The sequence below is a fragment of the Marmota marmota genome, unplaced genomic scaffold, assembly GCF_001458135.2.
Source record: "Marmota marmota marmota unplaced genomic scaffold, marMar, whole genome shotgun sequence".
Taxonomy (NCBI): Eukaryota; Metazoa; Chordata; class Mammalia; order Rodentia; family Sciuridae; genus Marmota; species Marmota marmota.
Genome location: NW_026000057.1, coordinates 33,299,162 through 33,320,637, shown reverse-complemented (window position 1 = coordinate 33,320,637; position 21,476 = coordinate 33,299,162). Strand labels below are relative to the sequence as shown.

Here is a 21,476-nt window from a genome sequence, read left to right as displayed (position 1 = left end):
CAGACTGCAAACTCTTTAAGAGAGGTATTTGTACCCCAAATGTATGATATGTCAAGATCATTGTACTGTGGTGTGTAACTAATAAAAACAAATTTAAAAAATAGAGAGAGGTGGGGAAGAGAAGGTGTTCAGTGGCTTTTAGAAAATAACAGCCTTTTCACCTATTACCAAGCAACTGCTTCCCAGACCCCGCCTCCAAGGTCCACTCCTGGCTGCAACCAGACCTTTAGAGTCCCCCTCCACTCGAGAGCGGTGGGCGCGCCTCTCTCCTCCCCCCTGGCGCCGCGCTGCAAATGGAACAGTCCATGACGTCATGAGGCCGGGGCTCAATCAGATGCGGCGTTTGGGAATTTTTAAACTTAAAGGCGGGGCGGCCCAAGAGTCCAGGGTGTCGGCGGTGCGGTTCCCAGTTTCCTCATCATTTTCCTGGGACCTAGGCTGGCAGGATGGCAGAGGAAGGTGCTGTGGCAGTCTGCGTGCGAGTCCGGCCGCTCAGCAGCAGGTAGGTGGACGCGACAGTGGTCTGGTCGCCAGTGCGGCATCGGGCGCGGCCCGGGTCGGAGGGTAGAGACCTTCCTTGGCTTTTCCTGGAGTTGCTACCTTCTGGCTCCGCTGCTTAGTAACTCGGCGGTTTGCCCGCTTTGTGCCACTGTTCCCCGTCTGTAAAGTGACCAGGAAGGATCAGAGAGCTAGAAGATAACGTCCTAGCTGCGGGATTCGCTTAAATCTTAATCGGACTTGCTGACAGTAAAGACCTTCACCCGTCCCCTGCACTTCCTTTCTGGCATCGGTGCCTCCCTGATCTCCTCGCCCTGGAGAAGTCGTGTCATAGTTACTTGTTTTACACTTCACTAGCTGTCTAAACTCTCTGAGAGCAAGGACTTGCATTGCATTTAGTAGATGCTCAAGACCTTATCCATCCATTCATTCAACAAATTTTACTAATGATTTTTTTATTCACAAGTTCAAACACATAATAGGATCCTTGTCCTGTGGATCTTTCCTCCTAGTGTGAGGAAACAATACAGTAAACGATGCTAAGTGGTGATATATGAGTAGTAATTGCTATCAAAAGAAAAATCAAGAAGAGAAATTAAGTTTGGTTTTTCTAGCCTCTGGCCTTCAACTCAAAATGCTATGCTAACACTTTTTCTATTTGAAAAATTGTTATTAAACACTACGGTCTGTTAACAAATAAGATTGTCAAGATTTTAAATTTTCTATTTTTAAGAAGCTCATTCTCTAACTGGGTGTAAAATAACTACATAAAGAAGCCATTACAATACATTATGATGGCCCAGAGGAGAATGTTTGCCCGAGGAGTCATTAGCCTATCAGAGATGACAGTTTGGGTGAGGCAGGCTGGTGGCTGTAAAGTCCTGACACTTTTCATGAATGGAAGAATAAGCAAGTAACTTAATGGAAGGGAAGGACAATGGTAATCCAGGTATGGAGAGGTTAAGCTAACATCATTTTAGGAACAGCCTCAGATTAGTTGATTTGTTTGGCACTTAAGGTGTATGCAGGAATTTAGAGGAAAATGAGGTTGAAGAGAGAAGTGACATGGTCCATGTGTCCTGTGCCATGCTAAGTATTTCATAAGTTTCTAGAAGGTTTGTAAGGTTTGAAGCAATAGCACATAATCAGAGTTGTATTTTTTTCTTCCAAATTTGAATATCTTTACTTTTATATATCTACTCACTGGATAGAGACAGTTTGGGTAGTATGCACACCTTTATCTAATTGGCAATTAAAACAACAACAAGACACACCTGACTCCAGTGGAATTTGTTGTTTTATGTTTATATGTCAGCCCTGATTATACTTAAGTCTTTCTGTTTGGGAAATATTAATTTCAAATTCAAAAAATCATAATGCTGTGAAACTGGAAAAAAAAACTGATCTTGGAGATCAGTTAATACAGTTCTCTAATTTTACAGATGAGAAATTGAGGTTCATAGAAGATAAATGGCTCCTTGAAAACCACCCCAGTACCAGCTAAGACTAGAACTCTCATTTCCAAAGCTTCCTGCTTTTTCTCCTGACCAATCATGCCTATATGTTTGGGTTCTAGTACCATGCTGTTTTTGTTACTATAGCTCTGTAGTATAATTTGAAGTCATGTATTATGATGCCTCCTGCTTCACTTCTCTCACCACGAATTGCTTTGGCTATTTCAGGCCTCTTATTTTTCCAAATGAATTTCATGACTGCTTTTTCTGTTTCTATGAAGAAGGTCATTGAATCTGTGTAGCACTTTTGGTAGTATGGCCATTTTGACTGTTTCTGCCTACCCAAGAACATGGGAGGTCTTTCCATCTTTTAAGGTCTTCTTCAATCAATTTCTTTCTTTAGTGTTCGATAGTTTTCATTGTAGAGGTCCTTCACCTATTTTGTTAGGTTGATTTCCAAGTATTCTTTTGTTTGAGGCTATTGTGAATAGGATAGTTTTCCTAATTTCTTTTCTTTCCTTCTTTTTTTTTTTTAAGGAAGGATGACAAGCAGAGCTGTATTTTGAATCTATCCTTTCAGCTGCCAGTACTGGGTGGGAAGTTGGAAGTGAAGGGCTTCACAAGGAAACTCCCATGAGAGGACTGGTGTGGGAGGCCATCCTCGAAAGTGATTTGAGTTACCTCCCTGGCTGGGTAAGAAGGCTCTAACACAGTTGTGTCTAAGCGCCTCTCACCCAGCCAAGGAGGTAACTCAAATCACGTTCGAGGATGGCCTCCCACAGACTGGAGATCACTAAACCCCTATTAAGAGAGTTGAACTCTGAAACTTCCAACATGGACTTTTCATCTTTTCCTTATATATGTGATAAAAGTTATAACCATCTTTTGTTGTTGTTTTTGGTTCTGGGAATTGAACCCAGGGACACTACCATTTTTTTATTTTGAGACAGGGTTTTGCTAAGTTGCTAAGGTTGGCCTCAAGCTTGTGATCCTCCTACCTTAACCTCCTGAGTCTTTGGTGTTATAGGCATACAGTATCACACTTGGCTAGTTGTTACCATCTTTTAAAATGTTCTTTAGAACATGAAATCTTTTAAGTTATCCTTCCTATAACATGACTTCTGTGATCAGTTATATTATACTAAAATGTAGTGTTTTTATTCTTTTAGAGAGGAAGAACTTGGAGAAGCTACACAAGTTTACTGGAAAACTGACAATAATGCTATTTATCAAGTTGATGGGAGTAAATCCTTCAATTTCGGTAAGCTTATAATAGCATCAAAAGTTAGCCTGGGCTGGGGTTGTGGCTCAGTGGCAGAGCTCTTGCCTCGCACATGTGAGGCACTGGGTTCGATCCTCAGCATCATATAAAAATAAATAAACAAAATGAAGATATTTTGTCCATCTATAACTAAAAAAAAAGTTAGCCTGTTAAGCCTGTTATCCTTTTACTATTAAGAGTACTAAAGGTATAGCAGTAAAGATTTGTAAACTGCTTCACTGGAACCAAAAAAAATTATTTATCCATCATGGATGAAAAGAAAGATAATAATAAATTGATGTTGAAAGCACAGTTATAATTTTAGTACCTTATAGCTGAAACTAATGTTTTTCTCCTTTCGTTTATTTATTTATAGCATAAAACTCCATAAACCAAAGTATATTGTACAGTATCAAGTCATCATTAAGATCTTTCAATTTAGTATACTCTTTTTACAATTATTTTCAAACTCTTAATGAAGAAGTTTCTTCTTTATCTGCTAAAATATATCAGGGACTCATCGCTGCTTTTGTGGAGCTTATCTAAAGGCATTAAATTCATGATGAGATAAGCTTTGTGGGAATTTTTAGTGGAGGATCTAATTTAGTCCAATAATCCAAAAAAGGTTCTGCTACAATGAAACACGAAGGCTAGCTATGCCAAAAGGACTTTGAGGCCTTAAAGGTAACTAAATTGATTTCTTCATTGACTGAACATATATAATGTCCCAGCCATTGTTCTAAGCAGTTCATGTTAATATACTTGTTTAATCTTCCTGACAAATCTATGCAGTAGGTACTGTTGCTTTCCCATTTTAATGAGGGACCAAAATAGAGGGCTAGAGTCACACAATCAGCAAGTGGAAGAACTGGTCTCCAATCTGTTCTATTCATGCTAACAGAACTGTTTCCAAATCTAGACAAAAACAGGTCTGCTCAATAATCTTAAGAATGAATAAAAGTGTTGGTGTTAAACCACAAAACCAATAAGTAATGTTTTACAGCAGAGAAGTATAGAAGATAAAATGATTGCTTGTAAATGATTGTTGGTATTAGCATAATTTTTTTTAAAAAAATTTTGTAGTTATAGATAGACAACATGCCTTTATTTTATTTGTTTATTTTTATGTTGTGCTGAGGATTGAACCCAGTGCCTCACACATGCTAGGCAAGTACTCTACCTTGAGATAGGAAAGTTCCATGAGATAGGAAAAAAAGCATAGCACAGGGTTCACTTTTATCCCTGGGTTACTACAATTTTACTACTGCTTTCTTTCAAATATCCACAACCACAGCCCCTTAGCATACTTTTTTAGAAGGTAAAAACAGTCTGTGCCAGGCATTGTAAATCCAAATTAAGGGATACCCAAGCATTCAGACTCCTGTACTATAGGGTTTTAGTGGCTACGTATGGTCATCAAAGATTTGGACTCCTCCATCTGCCTGAGGCATTAAAATTTGAGTCATCTACCAGTTCTCCTCATTCTGAAATCATGTCACCTGAGCAGCCTTCAGTTGGCACTTGGATTTCTCATACACTTCTGCCTGCAGGGCAGATATGTGGTCATGATAGAACAGCATGATCACTGAATTTCTCACGGCAAATCAGTTTCCCTCCCAATTTACACATCTATTTCCTGTGAGCCACCATTAAAACCAAGATCCATTTTTGTGTGTCCTAGCAAAAGCAAAGAAATCAAACCTTAGGAGGGCAAACTCATCAGTGCAAAAGCTACCCTTAATTCTAAGCACAGTAATGGTTCATATCTCCTAGGTATTAACCATATACTTACAATAATTCAATAATGATGATAATATGTGCCCATTTTACACATTGGGGCACAGAGACAGTAACCCCCTTGGTCAGTGTCACACAGCTTAGATTCCAGAGCTCCATACGCACCACTATGCCTTACTGCCATTTGAAAACACAAAGGTTAGGTGACTTGTTTTTTCTGTATGGGGACCAACACATTATCTTTGTGTATTTTCAGAAGACAAAAAGGTTGAAGAAAATACTTTCTTAAATATCTTGTCATCCTAGTCCCTGACAATTTTTTTCTTTGAGTGATTACTAATTCAGAGTGAGAACACAGTTGATTTGTTTGACATCTATGTTTTTCTTGTTTTCCTAGATCGCGTCTTTCATAGTAGTGAAACTACTAAGAATGTCTATGAGGAAATAGCAGTACCTATCATTGATTCTGCTATACAAGGCTACAATGGTTTGTATTCCTTTGATGCTGTAGAAACATTTTAGTCTTGAGCATCTACTCAACAAGCATTGACAGTTTCACTCACTGTAGATTTATTTTTAATCCTTGCATGTGTGTATTTTGTTTTGTAGGCACTATATTTGCCTATGGGCAGACTGCTTCAGGAAAAACACATACTATGATGGGTTCAGAAGATTGTTTGGGAGTTATACCCAGGGCAATTCATGACATTTTCCAAAAAATTAAGAAGGTAATAACTTAGCTAACTTCCTAGTAAAAATAGTAATAATTGGATAACAGTCTTAGAGTTTTCTTTTATAATGATAAAAGGAGGCAAATTTACATTTATCTCTTGAGTTCCATGAGATAGGAAAAAAGGCATAACACAAGGTTCACTTTTATCCCCACAGGTTACTGCATAAAAAGTAGATGTTGGTTAAAAAAAGAGAGAGAGAGAGAAGCAGAAGTTCAGAATGCACAACTAGTTACAAGTTGGGTTTGAGTTAGTGTTTTCATTAAAATAAGAGCATCTCTTATTAGGGTTTTACTTTGAGTCAGGAGAGTTGGATTGGGTGGTCTCCTCTTATTCATGATGGCATACTTTTCATTATTTCTAAAACAATGCTTTTGTATTTTTATGTTTGTTATGAACACAGAACCATGGGTTTTATTTATTTTACAAAGATTATTACCTTCCTTACCTCTTTAATAATAATGGGTCCCCGTTCAGTATTAGATTTTCATAAACGGATGCTTTCTGATGCTTTCACACATTTTTTTTCCTCCTAGTTTCCTGAGAGAGAATTTCTCTTACGGGTGTCTTACATGGAGATATACAATGAAATCATCACAGATTTACTCTGTAACACTCAAAAAATGAAACCTTTAATAATTCGGGAAGACATCAATGTGAGTATTCGAGTTAGCTGGCTTTAAAACATTCACTTATTGGAATTGCTCTGCATATTTTTTAAAAGTATTTCCTTTTTTTTTGGTTTTCTTTTTCTTTCTATGGTTTTTTGTTTGATTGTTTGTTGTTTTCAAGTGTTTATAGAGAGATCCATTTTTTCAGCAATCTGTAGTTTTAAAGTACTGATAGATTAAGTGCCTAAAAATAGCAAGATGGTAGGCTTTGATGTACACAGTGAATTGTGATTATTCATAGAGTTGTTTGCTATTTTTTTAAAGAATAATCAATCCATTTTTTTAACTTCCTCAAGTTCTGAAATAGTTTATACCATCTTTTTGAAAAGCAAACTTATAAATGACTTTTTTCTAATCTTTCCATAATTACTGGTTTCAGAGGAATGTGTATGTTGCTGATCTCACAGAAGAAGTGGTCTATACCTCAGAAATGGCTTTGCAGTGGATCACAAAAGGAGAAAGTAAGACTGCTGTATTTCTTTAAAATGCTTACAAAAACTTCAATAATCCCATTTTTAATTGTTAAGCTAAAATAAAATAGCCTTCAAATCGCACTTAGGCTAAAATAAAATCAGTGTTTTTCTTAAACTTTAACATGTATGTAGCTGAAATATAACTCATTTTTACAGAGAACAGACATTATGGAATAACAAAAATGAATCAAAGAAGTAGTCGTTCTCACACTATTTTCAGGATGGTATGTAATTATTTCCCCCAATATTTATCTTTCAAAGTAAGAATACACTAATTTTCTACAAGTTGCCTTTTCTGTCTAGATTTTGGAAAGCAGAGAGAAAGGTGAACCTTCAAATTGTGAAGGATCTATCAAGGTGTCCCATTTGGTGAGTACTAATGAATCATAATAATGTACCATAGGAGCCAAAACAAAATGTCATTAACTGTTGGATGTTTGGTTTTATGAGAACTGTTAACTAAATAGGAAAATGTATGTATAAATTGGCAGTTTAACTAGTCTTGTCAGAAATATCAGATTACTAGCAGAAATGTTGTAGGAAGAATTTAGAGAATATTTCTTTCTATTATATCATGGCTACCATCTCCTAAAATTTAGATGTAAGGCTTACAGGAGTTGAAGTTTTTTCTTACCACCAAAGAAGTAAGATTGTTTTTTATGCATATCTAAGAGTTTAAGTAATCTTGGAATTTGGAGATTTTTTTTTCTTTAATTAAAACTCAGACTTGTGTGATCAACAACAACAACAAAAAAAAAAAAACTAGATAGAATGGGTAAAACAAATTACATTATTCAGGTCTTTTTTATTATTTTTTTAGAAACAATAAAAATATATGTTTTATATTATAAATGGTGGTTTGTGTTTGTTTGTTTTGGGGTTTTTTGCTGGGTGCTGCAGATCCAACCCAGGACATTGTGTATGCTAGGCAAATGCTCTACCACTGAGCTTCACACCCAGGCCATAAACAAGGTTGTAGACTATAAATCCCTTGAAGAGAAGAGTGATGTCATATTCATCTTTGTAGCCCCAACATATTGCATATTTATTGCAATAAATATTTACTGAACTTGAGCATTATGCAAACTTTCCCTTTTCTCCACATAAGTACATCATTACCTTCTTGCTACACTATACCATAGCTGTCTCTTGCTCCTTCCCTATCCTTTTTCATTATTGATCTGTTCTCCATCAAATTCTTTTTTCTTTTTTCCTCTGTGTGTGTGTGTGTGTAATCGGTTGTTTTTAGTTATACATGACAATAGGATTCATTTTAACAATTATAAAAGCATGGAATATAATTTGTTCTAATTCAGTCTCTGGTGTTTCCCCTTTTTCTTCCCTCCTCCCTCTGCCTGTTTCCTTCCCTCTACTCCTTTTGCTATTTACTCATTGTTTTGTTGTTGTTGTTTTTTAATTAGTATCTTACGGATGTACGTGATGGTAAGATTTACTGTGATATATTCACTTATGTACATAGGAAAGTTATGTAATATTCATTCTGCTGTCTTTCCCTAGCCCATCTCTCCTCCCTTCCCTCTTTCCCCTTTGTCTACTCCACTGATCTTCCTTCTATTCTTTTTTTTTTTTTTTTAATCCCCTCCTTTGTTTTGGATTAGCTACCACATATCAAAGAAAGCATTCTACCTTTGGCTTTTGGGGACTTGCTTATTTCACTTGGCATGATAGTCTCCAGTTCAATCCATTTGCTGGCAAATGCCATAGTCATTCTTTTTTTTTTTGGCTGAGTAATACTCTGTTGTTTATATAATATCACATTTTCTTTATCTATTCATCTGTTGAAGGACATGTTGGTTGGCTCCATAGCTTGCCTATTGTGAATTGTGCTGCTATAAACATTGAGGTGGCTACATCACTGTAGTATGCCGATTTTAAATCCTTTGAATATATACTGAGGAGTGGGATAGCTTAGTTATATGGTTCCATTCCTAGTTTTTTTGGGGAATGTCCATACTGCTTTCCAGAGTGGTTGCAGTAATTTGCAATCCCACCAACATGTGTGAGTATACCTTTTTCCCACATCCTCACCAGCATTTACTATTATTTGTATTCTTGATGATTGCAATTCTGACTGGAGTAAGAGAAAATCTCAGTACAGCTTTAATTTTCATTTCTAATTCTAGAGATGTTGAACATTTTTTCATATATTTGTTGACCCTTTGTATTTCGAGGATTATCTGTTTAGTTTCTTTTCCCATTTATCGATTGGGTTATTGGGGGAGTATCTTTGTTTTTTGGTTTGGTTTTGTTGTTGGTGGTGGTGGTGGTGGTATTTTTGGTGTTAAGTTTTTTGTGTTCTTTGTATAGATATCAATGCCCTAACCTAAGTATAAGTGACAAAGATTTTTTTCCCATTCTGTAGGCTCTCTTTACACTCTTAATTGTTTCCTTTTCTGTGAAGAAGCTTTTTAATTTGATGCCATCCCACTTACTTATTTTTAATTTTACTTCTTCTTGTGCTTTTAGAGTCTTATTAAGGAAGTCAGTTCCTCAGCCAACGTGTTGAAATGTTGGACCTACATTTTCTTCTTTTTTTTTCCCTACATTTTCTTCTAACAGTTGCAGGGATTCTGGTCTAACTCCTAGGTCTTTGATCCACTTTGAATGAAGTTTTGTGTGGGATGAGAGATAGGGGTTACGTTTCATTCTACCACATATGGATTTCCAGTTTTCCCAGCACAGTTTGTTAAAAAGGCTATCTTTGGTTTTGACACCTTTTTCTTCTATGAGATAACTGTGTTTATTAGGTATATGTTTGTGTCTTCTATTCCGTTGGTCTGCATGCCTGTTTTGGTGCCAATACCATGGTGTTTTTGTTACTGTAGCTCTGTAGTATAATTTGTAATGTGGTATTGTGATACCTCCTGCTTCACTTTTCTCACTAAGGATTGCTTTTCGAGGCCTAAATTCTTCAGCTTGATATGGGATGTGATTTAAGATTACCTTATTTGGTTAGAACAATGAATACTAACATACTTGTTTGGGCTGTTTTTAGTTTATTTTAAACAAAATTACTAGACTATAGGACTCAAGAACTTGTTACATGTTATTATTTGGTGTTCTGATAATAATTTAAAAGTAAAGACTTTGCCATATTAAAAAAAAAAGACTACCTTATTTGATTTGAAAACTATAGAGAAAAAAATTAATCAACAGTATATTTATTTATTTTCAGATTTCATGAAAGCAAATTCTTACTATTCCATTCTAACTTTATTTTAGTGTAAAAAGTGTATCTCTTATTTTAGTAGACTTTAATGTTGTTTTAATATAACAACAACAAAAACAAACTAACCTCTTCCAATACCAGTGATTTTTTTTTTTCTTTTAAATACGTTTGATGTATTCAGTGCTCTATTTGGTGATTATCCTCACCTTCCTCAATGCTCTGTTATCTGTGGTCCTTGGACATTATCTGGGACATCCCTTTGGCCTACCCACTTCCTGTAAGAATCTTCTTGGGAAGAAGTCTTCCTTGAAGAATCATCTTCTGGCTCTTTGGAGGTGACTCTTTCCTAATTGTCTCCTGGCCTTGTGGGGATGATAATATTTAGGTTCTCTCAGCTCTACTCCTCCATTCTCTTCTGTGTCTTCTTTTCTCCTGCCCTCTAACAAAAACTCAGGAGTGTTCTGTGGCTTTTCTTACTTCAGATTCTTATACTCAGATATTCTTTCACCATTTCTGTGTTGAAGATTGCTAAATATTTATTTTTATCTACAGTCTCTGAGATTGCTGGAATTATGCATGCTACTGTTATCTCAAACTGCAGTATATATAAAATTAATTTCTTACAACAGTAGTGACTATTCTGCTTTTTCCAGGAAAGCTTTGTCAATTTTAACTCTTTAATTCAATTAATCTTTGTTGGTATTTCTCTTTGTCCTGTTGTCTCATTTCTTATTTTGGTACATTCCTGTGGTATATTCATTTAAATCCTTGTTTCTCTTGAATTACTACATTGATCTCCTGAAACCTGGCCCTCATGACTCTGGACTTCCTTTCTTCAGTCTGTTATACAAATTTGAAATTTATCTAAGCACTGCTTTTGTTATGTCACTTCTTGGACAAGAATGTACTTCCTCTGCTCCACATGAGTTCCTCTCCTAGATGGGGCCTCTTGGAAGCTTTGGATAGGTGTCTTTGGTTAGGAGTACTTGTTCCCACTGTCATGACTTCACTCATGCTGTTTCACTCCTTAACCACTTTGCCTTTGATTATGAATCTGGATCATCTGTAGTGGACACTATGTAAGGACCATTAGACTTCTGATTATTTTAGAGAAGAAAGTATCTGAGATAGAACTACAGAACTATAATTACTTGCCTACACCCTGGAAATCTTCACAGAGAAATAACTTAAAGCTCTTTCTTTTAATGTATTCTGAATATATAGAGAGAGTTTCTTATGCTCTGGGCACAGTGCTGGGTTCTGAGATTAAAAGAATAAAGGATACATTCCTCTGTTACTTAATATACAGATAATTTCTACTGCTGCCTCTCCAGACCAAGCTGCCATCATCTCACCTGGATTCTGCACTAGTCTCCTACCTTGGCTGCCTGCTACCGCTCCTGTCCCTCTCTAATCCATTCTCCACTCAAGGGCACAGTTGATGCTTCAGAAAGTTGAATCTGATTGTATTAGTACTCCCCCGTATAAAACCCTCTAGTGGCTTCCCATTGCATTTAGGAAACCTGGAATTCTTAGTCTTGCTTAAAAAACCCTGCATAATGTGATCATTCCTTCTCTTACCCTGTCTTTTTCCTGCTTAAGTTCACCAACTACACCACTCTGCCCTTTCTACATTTTTTAACACACCAAGGGCACTCTGGTTTGTGACCTGGTATGCTGGCTTACCTTCTGTCTAGACTATCATTTCCCATGATCTTTTCATAACTGCCTTTCTTAGTCTGATGACTGGCCTTCCCCTACCACCCCATCCAGAAGATGTGTTCTGTTCCTCCCTTTGCTCTCTTCCAGCTCTATTTGAATTATCCACTACATTTATCACAATATATTTCTTATATGTCTTTTTCTCTCTTCTTAGCAACCTCCTCTTCTGTAGAATACAAGCTCTGTGAGAGCAGAGACCTCATTTGTCTGGTTCTCTGCTATTTCCCCAGCAACTAATGCACTGCCTAGAACATGATAGATATTCACTTTTTTTTCCCCACTATTATTTGCAAAATGAAAGAGGTCCATGCTTTTGAAGATGCTACAGGGTAGTCAAGGACTCAAATGACTAGCTCTACAGGAGTTACTCAACTATAAGAGTAAGTCATATCTAATAAAGTGTTCTGGGTACATAGTGGAAGTAGCGTTTCAAAAAAAATTCAAAGTGTGGGGTAGGAAGAGTAAAGTTGGCACAGCTACATTAAGAAGGTAACATTTGTCCTGGTTCTTGAATAAAGAGTAATAAGGGCAGATTAGAATGTTAGAACCTACTGCTGCCACAAGTGCTGGGTTGCAAAGAATCATGTTCACCTTGGTAAAGTTTTGGACTATATAGGAAACAACCTACTGTGATCTGCAGCATGACAGAGTATATGTCATAAAGAAAAACGACACATAGAGACTACTTTGACTCAAGATGATATATTATCTCAAGAAGAAACACAAGAATTTAGATGGGACATTCAGATATGCCATGTATTAAAAATGTTCTTTCAATAGTTTGGACTTTATTATTTCTAATTATCCCTCCTGAAGGTTTATTTTCATTTGTCCTACAGAATTTGGTGGATCTTGCAGGCAGTGAAAGAGCTGCTCAAACAGGAGCTGAAGGTAATGAGAACTAGTAAAGTAAATTAGTCTTAGTGCCTTCTTATTCTTTTATGGGATAAAAATGCTTCTAATCATTTTTTAAAACTGATAATAGTAATTTTCTACTAAAAATCCTTAATACAAAAATCGGCATCTATATATAACTAATTATTTTCTTTGAACTATTGTAGCATCTATTAAAAAGCTAAAGTTATGTAATTAATAGGTTAGTATATCTGGGAAGCCCATGAGAATTCCACGAAAACTATTTAAATTTCTACAGTTAGTAAGGATATTAAGAAAGATAGCTGAGCCTAATGGCACATGCCCATAATCCCAGTAGCTCAGGAGACTGAAGCAGGAGGCTTAAAAAAAGTGGATGTGTAACCGATGTGATTCTGCAATCTGTATACGGGGTAAAAATGGGAGTTCATAACCCACTTGAATCAAATGTATGAAATATCATATGTCAAGAACTATGTAATGTTTTGAACAACTAATAAAATTTTTTAAAAAAGTTCAAAGCCAACCTCAGCAACTTAGCAAGGCTCTAAACTTAGCAAGACTCTGTCTCAAAAAAAAAAAAAAAGGACTGGGGGCTTAGCTTGGCAGAAAGGACTCCTGGGTTCAATCTCTAGTACAGAAAAGAAAAAAAGGAAGGTAGTAGGAAGTATCTTTCCAGTACTAACATTCTGATTCTAGGATACATGTAAGTATATACAGATTCTTTCATTGCACCTTTGCCCTTTCAAAATTTATGTATACTAATCTCCATTAGAAAATGAGACGTGACCATAGTTAGCATTGAAAAGAAAAGGATGCTTTTCTACTATGTGAAAAATGATACTGCATATCATCCCTATGTATCTATCCTGGGAGAAGCTTAACATTACAGCTAAATTTTAACTCTATAGGATCTAGTCTCTCATGGCAAAACTGGCTATTTTTTCCAGTTCTCCTTATATGTGTAATAAAGCAAATGAAAATCCAAAGAAAGGTAGTGTGGTACAAATTTAATATATAGAAATTAATAACTCTTACAAACAAAACCAAGTAGAATTTTATGTGGACAAAGGTTATTTACATTAATAATGTAAAAGATGTGGTACCTCTTTTACATAGGAAAACTTGATATCTCAACTAGGAAACTCGACAGATTGCACAAAATCAATGTAAAGAAATCTTTAAATCAGACCTGAATTATGGAGAACTTTGTGAAAATGAAAAAGCATACTTAGATGAGAAGATTTGAAATCACAAAGATGCCAAATTTCTCTGTTAATTTCTGGATTTAACACAATCCTAATAAAAACATCAAGAATACATTTTTGTGTTGTTTAAACTAGTATGGTTATTTTAAAGTGTGTATAGAATTTGTGACCTCCTGCCTCATCCTCCCAAAGTAGTCCCTCTGATTTTTAGTAATGTTTTTCCTACTGTTGATACCTATTCTGAATCACTTAATTGGTGGAAGGAATAGGAAGAGAATGCCTACCAAAATTATAATACGGTGGGCTCAGGTCCAAACCAAAACACACATCCTAGCATCTGATTCTTTGATGTCTAATTTCTCTTGTCATTTACTAATAAATAACTTAGTTACCTAGTATGGGGGGGAAGTTTTGATTTTTTTTTTTTTTAAATCATAAATTTAGGTGTACGACTCAAGGAAGGCTGTAATATAAATCGAAGCTTATTTATTTTGGGACAAGTAATCAAGAAACTTAGTGATGGACAAATTGGGTAAGTTTATCCCATTACACACCCACACTTACTCAGGCTATTGTAAGTATTTTTTATACAACTGCAGCACAGCTTTTCATTTCTCTGGTTGTACATGATGTAGCTAGTGTCACACCATATGTGCAGTCATTACATGTACCTAGGGTAATAATGTCCATCTCATTTCACTATCTTTCCTGCCCCCCATGCCCCTTCTCTCCCCTCCCTTCCCTTTGCCCAATTAAAGTTCCTCTGTTTTGCCCATGCCCCCTCCCCCATTATAGATCAGTATCCACTTATCAGAGAGAACATCTGCCTTCGGTTTTGGGGGATTGACTCACTTTGCTTAGCATGATATTCTCCAGCTCCATTTATTTACCTGCAAATGCCATAATTTTATTCTCTTTTAATGCTGAGTAATATTCCATTGTATGTATATATACCACAGTTTCTTTATTCATTCATCTATTGAAGGGCATCTAGGTTGGTTCCACAGTTTAGCTTTTGTGAATTGAGCTGCTACAAACATTGATACGGCTGTGTTGCTGCATTTCTGTAGTATACTGATTTTAATAAAGAATTAATTTTTAAAACTAAATGTTCTGTATTAAAAGACAACCACTTTTATAATAAAAAATTTCTCAATCTTTTTCTTCCCAAACTCATTTCTTGTTAAGTGGTTTCATAAATTATCGAGATAGCAAATTAACACGAATTCTTCAGAATTCTTTGGGAGGAAATGCAAAAACACGTATTATCTGCACAATTACTCCAGTATCTTTTGATGAAACTCTTACTACTCTTCAGGTGAGTTTGATTTTTTTATCTTAATATGGGGAAAGGTCAACTTTAAGAAGAAAAAATTACCTACTAAAATTTGGTATACTTTTTAAAATTGACATAACACACTTGTTACGATAATATTAATTTGTTATCCTCTAAATACCATTCCTTAATTTAACTTTCAAGACTTCAATCTTTTGTATTCCACTTCCATAATTTTAGCCATATCCAATGTTATTTTGACTGATATTGACTTGATATTTTCTTCAAATAACTTACTTTTTGTACTTAATTTGTTATAAAAGCAAATTTTATCAATCCTATGAATGAAAAACTAAGATTACTCACCACAAGTAGAAAGTAACCAAAACTATATATATACACACACACACACACACACACACACACACACACACACACACACATATATGTATACACACACACACACACACACACACGTATATGTATGTATTTGCGTATGTATATGTGTATGTGTGTATAGGACAATAAGTCTTGAATTCTGTCTGTTGCCCAGCTTTCTCAATGAAGAATTCAGTATTATTTACTGGTCACCTTCATGTTCCCACTTAAAGTTACTTCTAGTACTCATACTCAAGCCATTGCTTTAAATAGCTATTGAGCACTGGATTAAGGTCCTGCCAGTAGAACAAAGAGAAAACATTCCTGACTTTACAGAATTTACAGAGCAGATTAAGATTTGTCTTCTGACATGATTGCCTTGGATTAGTATTTAAGTGGCTAATAGAGTTTAAAGAAAGGGGAGATAGTTTTGGCTGGAAGAGGAGCTTCAAAGTATAGGAAGCATTTGGGAGGGGTGGATGGTTTTGTAGGTTCTCTATTGCATCTGTCTTCAAGATGTTTTTCTAACTCTTCTGAAACTATTGGCCAGAGTAAGTCACAGAGCATGGTTAAAAGAACAATATAGAATGCTCCCTGTATTCAAAAATATTAAGCCAACTGGGAAAACTTTGTTTTGGTTTGTCTTCCAAGAAACTTGATTATAGGAAACCTAAATGTTGTTATGACTTCTTTTAGTATTAATATTTTACTTCATTTTTTGCCAGTTTGCCAGCACTGCTAAATACATGAAGAATACTCCTTATGTTAATGAGGTATCAAGTGATGAAGCTCTCCTAAAGAGATATAGAAAGGAAATAGTGGATCTTAAAAAACAGTTAGAGGAGGTATGTATAAATCATTTATTTCAGTAAATAGGGACCAATTTAGAATAATGGAGATCTGCCCCCCAAAATTCTAAATTCATGAATATCTGAGCTGCTACAGCTTAATTTTAAAGTAAATAGTTTTTAACTAAGAAGAAATCAACTCATAAAAATTTAACTTTGTTTACTATAAATTGAAAGATTTGGTTTCTTGAAATTATTTTGAATTTTGTTTTTCATTTCCAAAGTTCAAGACTTAAGACTTTTTTTCAAATAAGCCAAGTAGAAATACTTTCTTAAAATGTTTTACAAATACGTATTAATTCAGGTTGACAAGAAAGACCATGTATAGTTACTTAAAACTACCTTCTGTATTTTCACATTCTGCTGAATTCCTCTTCTAACCCTTAAGTAGTAGCCTAATAATATAGTATAATCAACCTATCATTGTAACTGGTTTATTTTAATCTTGGTCTCATAATTTGTAAGTCTTTAATTTTAGTGATCTCTGAAAAAATTGCCTAAGATATCAAACAATAGTCTTATAAGATGAAAGAGAAAATGTCTGTGTTTGCTATTGGTATACAGATTTCAGCTTCTTTGACTTTTCTGCCTGTTATTTAGATATTCGTAGCAATTAATAGAACTGTTTTAACAGTATTCTTATCTTTTACAGAGTATATAGAATAGAGACCTGAGAAGAAATGTGTAATTTGCTGTATTATAAGTTTGAGAAATTATTGATTATAGTAACTGCACATTAGAGTTCTGCACTTAGGGTATATTTTATTTCAATACAATTAAATTCTCTGAGATCATATGCATATTTCATATTCTTTTTTTAAGCTACTTTCAAATTTTTAAAATCTAGCTACATCTATTATTAACATAATCCATTATTACATTCTGTAGGTCAGTATAAAGACTCGGGCCCAGGAAATGGAAAAAGACCAATTGGCCCAACTTTTGGATGAAAAAGATTTACTTCAAAAAGTACAGGATGAAAAAATTCAAAACTTAACACGAATGCTGGTGACTTCTTCTTCTCTTACAATGCAACAGGAATTAAAGGTAAAAAAATAAAAGATAACAGCTTAAATATGGTAGAAAATAGGCACTTTTATATATTTATGATACAGTTAGGCACTTCTTATTCTTTTATACAATATATTCAAGAAACCCAGATATTTTATGTGTTTGCTTATACATCAACACTGCCTAAGAAGTTCATTAAAAATACCCTATCCCTAATTTCCACATATAGCGCTTCTTATTCAAGAAGTCTAATATATAGTTAAAGAATCTATTTTGTAATATGCAGATGATTAGGAACCACTGGTCACTAGGGGGATGTTTTTGTTTAAAGAAATAGAATTATTAACCTTAGAAACATTGATCTAGAATATAAACCAATGTGGTGATCAAGATTCTAGCTTGTTTGTGTTTTTTGTTGACATTTTAGGGTATAATATTGTGAACAGAAGGAAGAACCCTGAATCTGGACTGGCTGAATTTGAATCCCAGATCCATCAATTCCTGACTCTTGACATTGGGCAATTTCTTGAATCCCCTTCACTGTAATTTCTTTAGTTGTGAAATAGCTTGATACATACCTCATGGGGTGTTGTGAGAATTAAGTAAAATAATACATAGAATGTGCCTAATACAATCCTTTCTACACAGCAAATTTAGTAAATATAAGCTATTAATAAATTATTGTTAATAGGCACTATGTACAAGTCACCATACTAAATATAGAGGGGACATTCAAGAACTATTGGTTGACTGAGTGTGAATAAAAAGTGGCCCAATGGCACAGGGAAGAGACCCATATATGCAAAAGCCTGGAGCTATGAAAATACATGATGCATTCTTTGGACTTAAAATGTTCTAGTGGTCAGTCCATGTTAAACCATCATGTGATATTTGAATGTGACGTTATGTTAAGGAGATAATAAGAGACTGTGTGTGATATCAGAATTGCAGAAAAAGCATGACTGCTATGCATATCAGAATAGTTGGGCCTCTATAAGAAATGTGGCTCTGGAGAGGGAGCAAATTGGAGAGCTGTTTATGGGGTAAACTTAGTGATTGATTGGATGTCAGGAGCAGAGAAACAGAGAAAGAGGTATCCAGAGTGATGTGAAAGTCTTGCTTAACCTCCTGGGAAGCTAGTAGCCGAATTTGTTAAGCAACAATAAAAAATAGTAGAAGTGCTTAGAATATCTTTTGAGATGTCAGGCAGGTGAAAATGCAAATATATGGAAACAGTGTGGAAGATGGGCAATGTAATCAGTTTGGGCACATGCTACTACAGATTTAAATTAAAATTATGGGAAGAGATGAGTTGGTTCTTTGAGCAAGTTGAGAATGAAAAGCTTAGAATGACAAGGAAAAAACCCCAAGAAACATTTTAGGTAAAGGTAGAAAAAGAAGGCTCCATAAAGGGGCCCAGGTTCAGCTCTAGGGTGAAGAAGGATGAATACAGTAGCTGGAAAGAGAATATTTCAGGGAAGTTGTGATCAGTGGTGTCATGTTTTGCCAAGAAGTTAAGTAAGGTTAAAATAGACAAAAACTATTTGCATTGAGGAACAAGGAGCACATTTGCAAAAACAAATTGAGTTATATGGTGAGGATGAAAGCTGCCTAACAGTGAGTTGAGATAGACCAAAGGGATGGACTCTTGAATATAATAGAAGGTGCTAGCCCTGGATAGGAGACCAATTTATTAGATTTCAACAAACACAAGGAAAAGGATAGATATCAGTGCAAGTTGTACTTTTGTAAGTTTAGTTTTATATTTTCTTTGTGAAACAGGTTCAGTTTTTCTGGTATGATGGCAGTTGTAGATAGAGTCACAAGTTTACAGATATACCAAGCATTCAAATTAATCTGGCCCTTATTGAGAATGGAAAAGAAACCTGACAAGGGAGAGAAAAGCCCTCCAGGCAGCATAAAGGATCTGATTCATGTCTGTCTGTGTGACTCAGCGGTGCTAAAGAGGCTAATACAGGCTCAGAAGGCAGTATAATTCATCTGAACGTACGTTGTGTGGAATAGATGTGAAGGACAGAGATTTTTGAGGATATTAATCTCCAATGTCAAACATAATTGAAGTGATGACCTATGGACTCAAAGATGATGATATGAGAATCAAAGAGGGAGCTGTCAGGAAGACAGTGATATAACAAGGACAAGGAAAAAGTCCCTATTAAGCTAACCAGTCAAAATGGGATTGAATAAATGAGGTAGAAGGATAGCAACTATGGCGAGAGTGGCAGATCTAGGCTTATGAGTTCAGATAATGACAAGATTCAAGTGTGGCTTAGGGAGCCAATGGAATTAAGCTGAGGGTCATTGGAAATGAGGCTTTATATATTACTTGGCTTTTGCAATGTGGGCTATGGAAAAAGTTACCCATTTTAAGTAGAAGGGTAGTATACAGTGAGACATAGAAGTAACCCGTGTATCCTGGGGAAGAGAGCTACTCTTCCGAGGCTACATAGTGCAGTGGTTCCCTAGATAGGCTCTAAAGTTACAGATATGGGCTCAGCTACCAATTGATTGTACAGCGTTACAACTTCCCCAAATTTGGGGGTGACTATAAAAAGGATGCAGTAAAAGATCCACTCATAGGATCATTGAGAGAATTGAATGTGATGAGATGGTACTTATACCCAGGAAGGGGCAGGAAAGAATGTTGGCTGTGAAACCTGGAAAATATACACTTACGAGGCAGGCAGAGCAAAAGATATAAAATCAGCACACTACAGCAGCACAGCCACCTCGATGTTTTTAGCAGCACAATTCACAGTAGCCAAATTGTAGAATCAACCCAGATGCCCATCAATAAATGAATGGATTAAGAAATATATGCAAACACACACACATGTATATACTCACAGTGGAGTTCTACTTAGCCATAAAAAAGAATGAAATTATGGCATTTGCCAGTAAATGGATAGAAATGGAGAATATCATGCTAAGTGAAGTAAATCAAACTCAGAAACTCTAAGGTTAAATGTTTTCTCTTACATGCAAAAGCTAGAGTAAAATAAAGGAAAGGGTGGAGGGAAACATAGGATAACAAAGATAAAGGGAAGATCAGTAATAAAAAAGGAGATCAAGAGACAGAGTGGAAGGATGGGTAAGGAAAGGCAGTGCAGAATGAATTCTTTAAAAATCATATTATGTGCATATATAAATATACAACAGGGAACTTCACCTTTATGCATAGGTAGAAATAACCAATCAAATACAAATAAATACATGAGCAAAAGGAAATCTAGTAGGGGAAAGAGAATAGGAGAGGGGAGGGAGGATCTGGGGGAGAAAAGGGGAGAGTCATAACATGAAATTGAGTTCCATGAATGTATGAGTTTGTCAGGATGAAAACAACTATTTGTTTAACTATAAAAAGAGGCAGGCAGAGGAAGAGAATGCAGAAAACAGTGGTAAGGACTACAGGGTGGGTAGCATAAGAAACCGGAGATGGAGGTCCCTGAAGGATAGAGAAAGAGGACAAAGTAAGAGCAAAGACAAAAGGTTAGCTTGAGGTAAGTAACCAGTCAAGAGGTTTTTAAAAAAAAAAAAAGTAAAAGCAAACAGGCTTGAGCATCTGTGAAGTTGAGAGAAGAAAGCCAGTGGAAATGACAAATGCCCAAATAACAGAAGGAGTGTGATCCCAAAGAAAAAGAATGTAGAAGTCAGCAGCAGTTTTATTCATTTTGTAATGGATTGAAACACTGATTTGAAAATTTTGAGTATATTTTCTTATCTTAGAATGTCCTCAGACAAATAAAATATTAAACTAATAATTCTAAATAAAATAATTCTAAATAAAATATTAAACTAATAATTCTAAATATTTAAATATTAAACTAAAAATTCTACCAAATCAATAATTTTTAAAAATAAGAGCTAGTTCCCTTGTTTTATGATGTCTGAACATAGATCTGTATAAAGTAATTTTGATTTTTTTTTTCTTTAGGCTAAAAAAAAACGAAGAGTTACTTGGTGCTTTGGCAAAATTAACAAAATGAAGGACTCAAACTATGTAAATGAATTTAATATGCCAGCAAATGTAACAACAAGAAGACACAAGACTGATGGCGCTGTGTTAGGAGAAATTGATGAATGTGAGTGCCTGTTTAAATAGAACTACATTTATAACTCTGTGT

The 21,476-nt window shown here is 35.4% G+C and overlaps 1 protein-coding gene across 1 annotated transcript in view; it reads left to right on the top strand.

Annotated features, from left to right (window-relative positions):
* Positions 1-367: 367 nt before the first annotated feature.
* The window catches only part of Cenpe (centromere protein E), a 71,821-nt gene continuing 50,712 nt past the window's right edge, over positions 368-21,476 (top strand). Inside the window, 14 exon segments of the mRNA XM_048813680.1 lie at positions 368-502; positions 3,122-3,213; positions 5,348-5,437; positions 5,560-5,678; positions 6,218-6,337; positions 6,732-6,813; positions 6,982-7,049; positions 7,129-7,194; positions 12,577-12,628; positions 14,263-14,350; positions 15,007-15,136; positions 16,198-16,317; positions 17,209-17,367; positions 21,287-21,434. Coding sequence (XP_048669637.1) covers positions 447-502; positions 3,122-3,213; positions 5,348-5,437; positions 5,560-5,678; positions 6,218-6,337; positions 6,732-6,813; positions 6,982-7,049; positions 7,129-7,194; positions 12,577-12,628; positions 14,263-14,350; positions 15,007-15,136; positions 16,198-16,317; positions 17,209-17,367; positions 21,287-21,434 — 1,390 coding nt within the window. The 5' untranslated portion in view covers positions 368-446.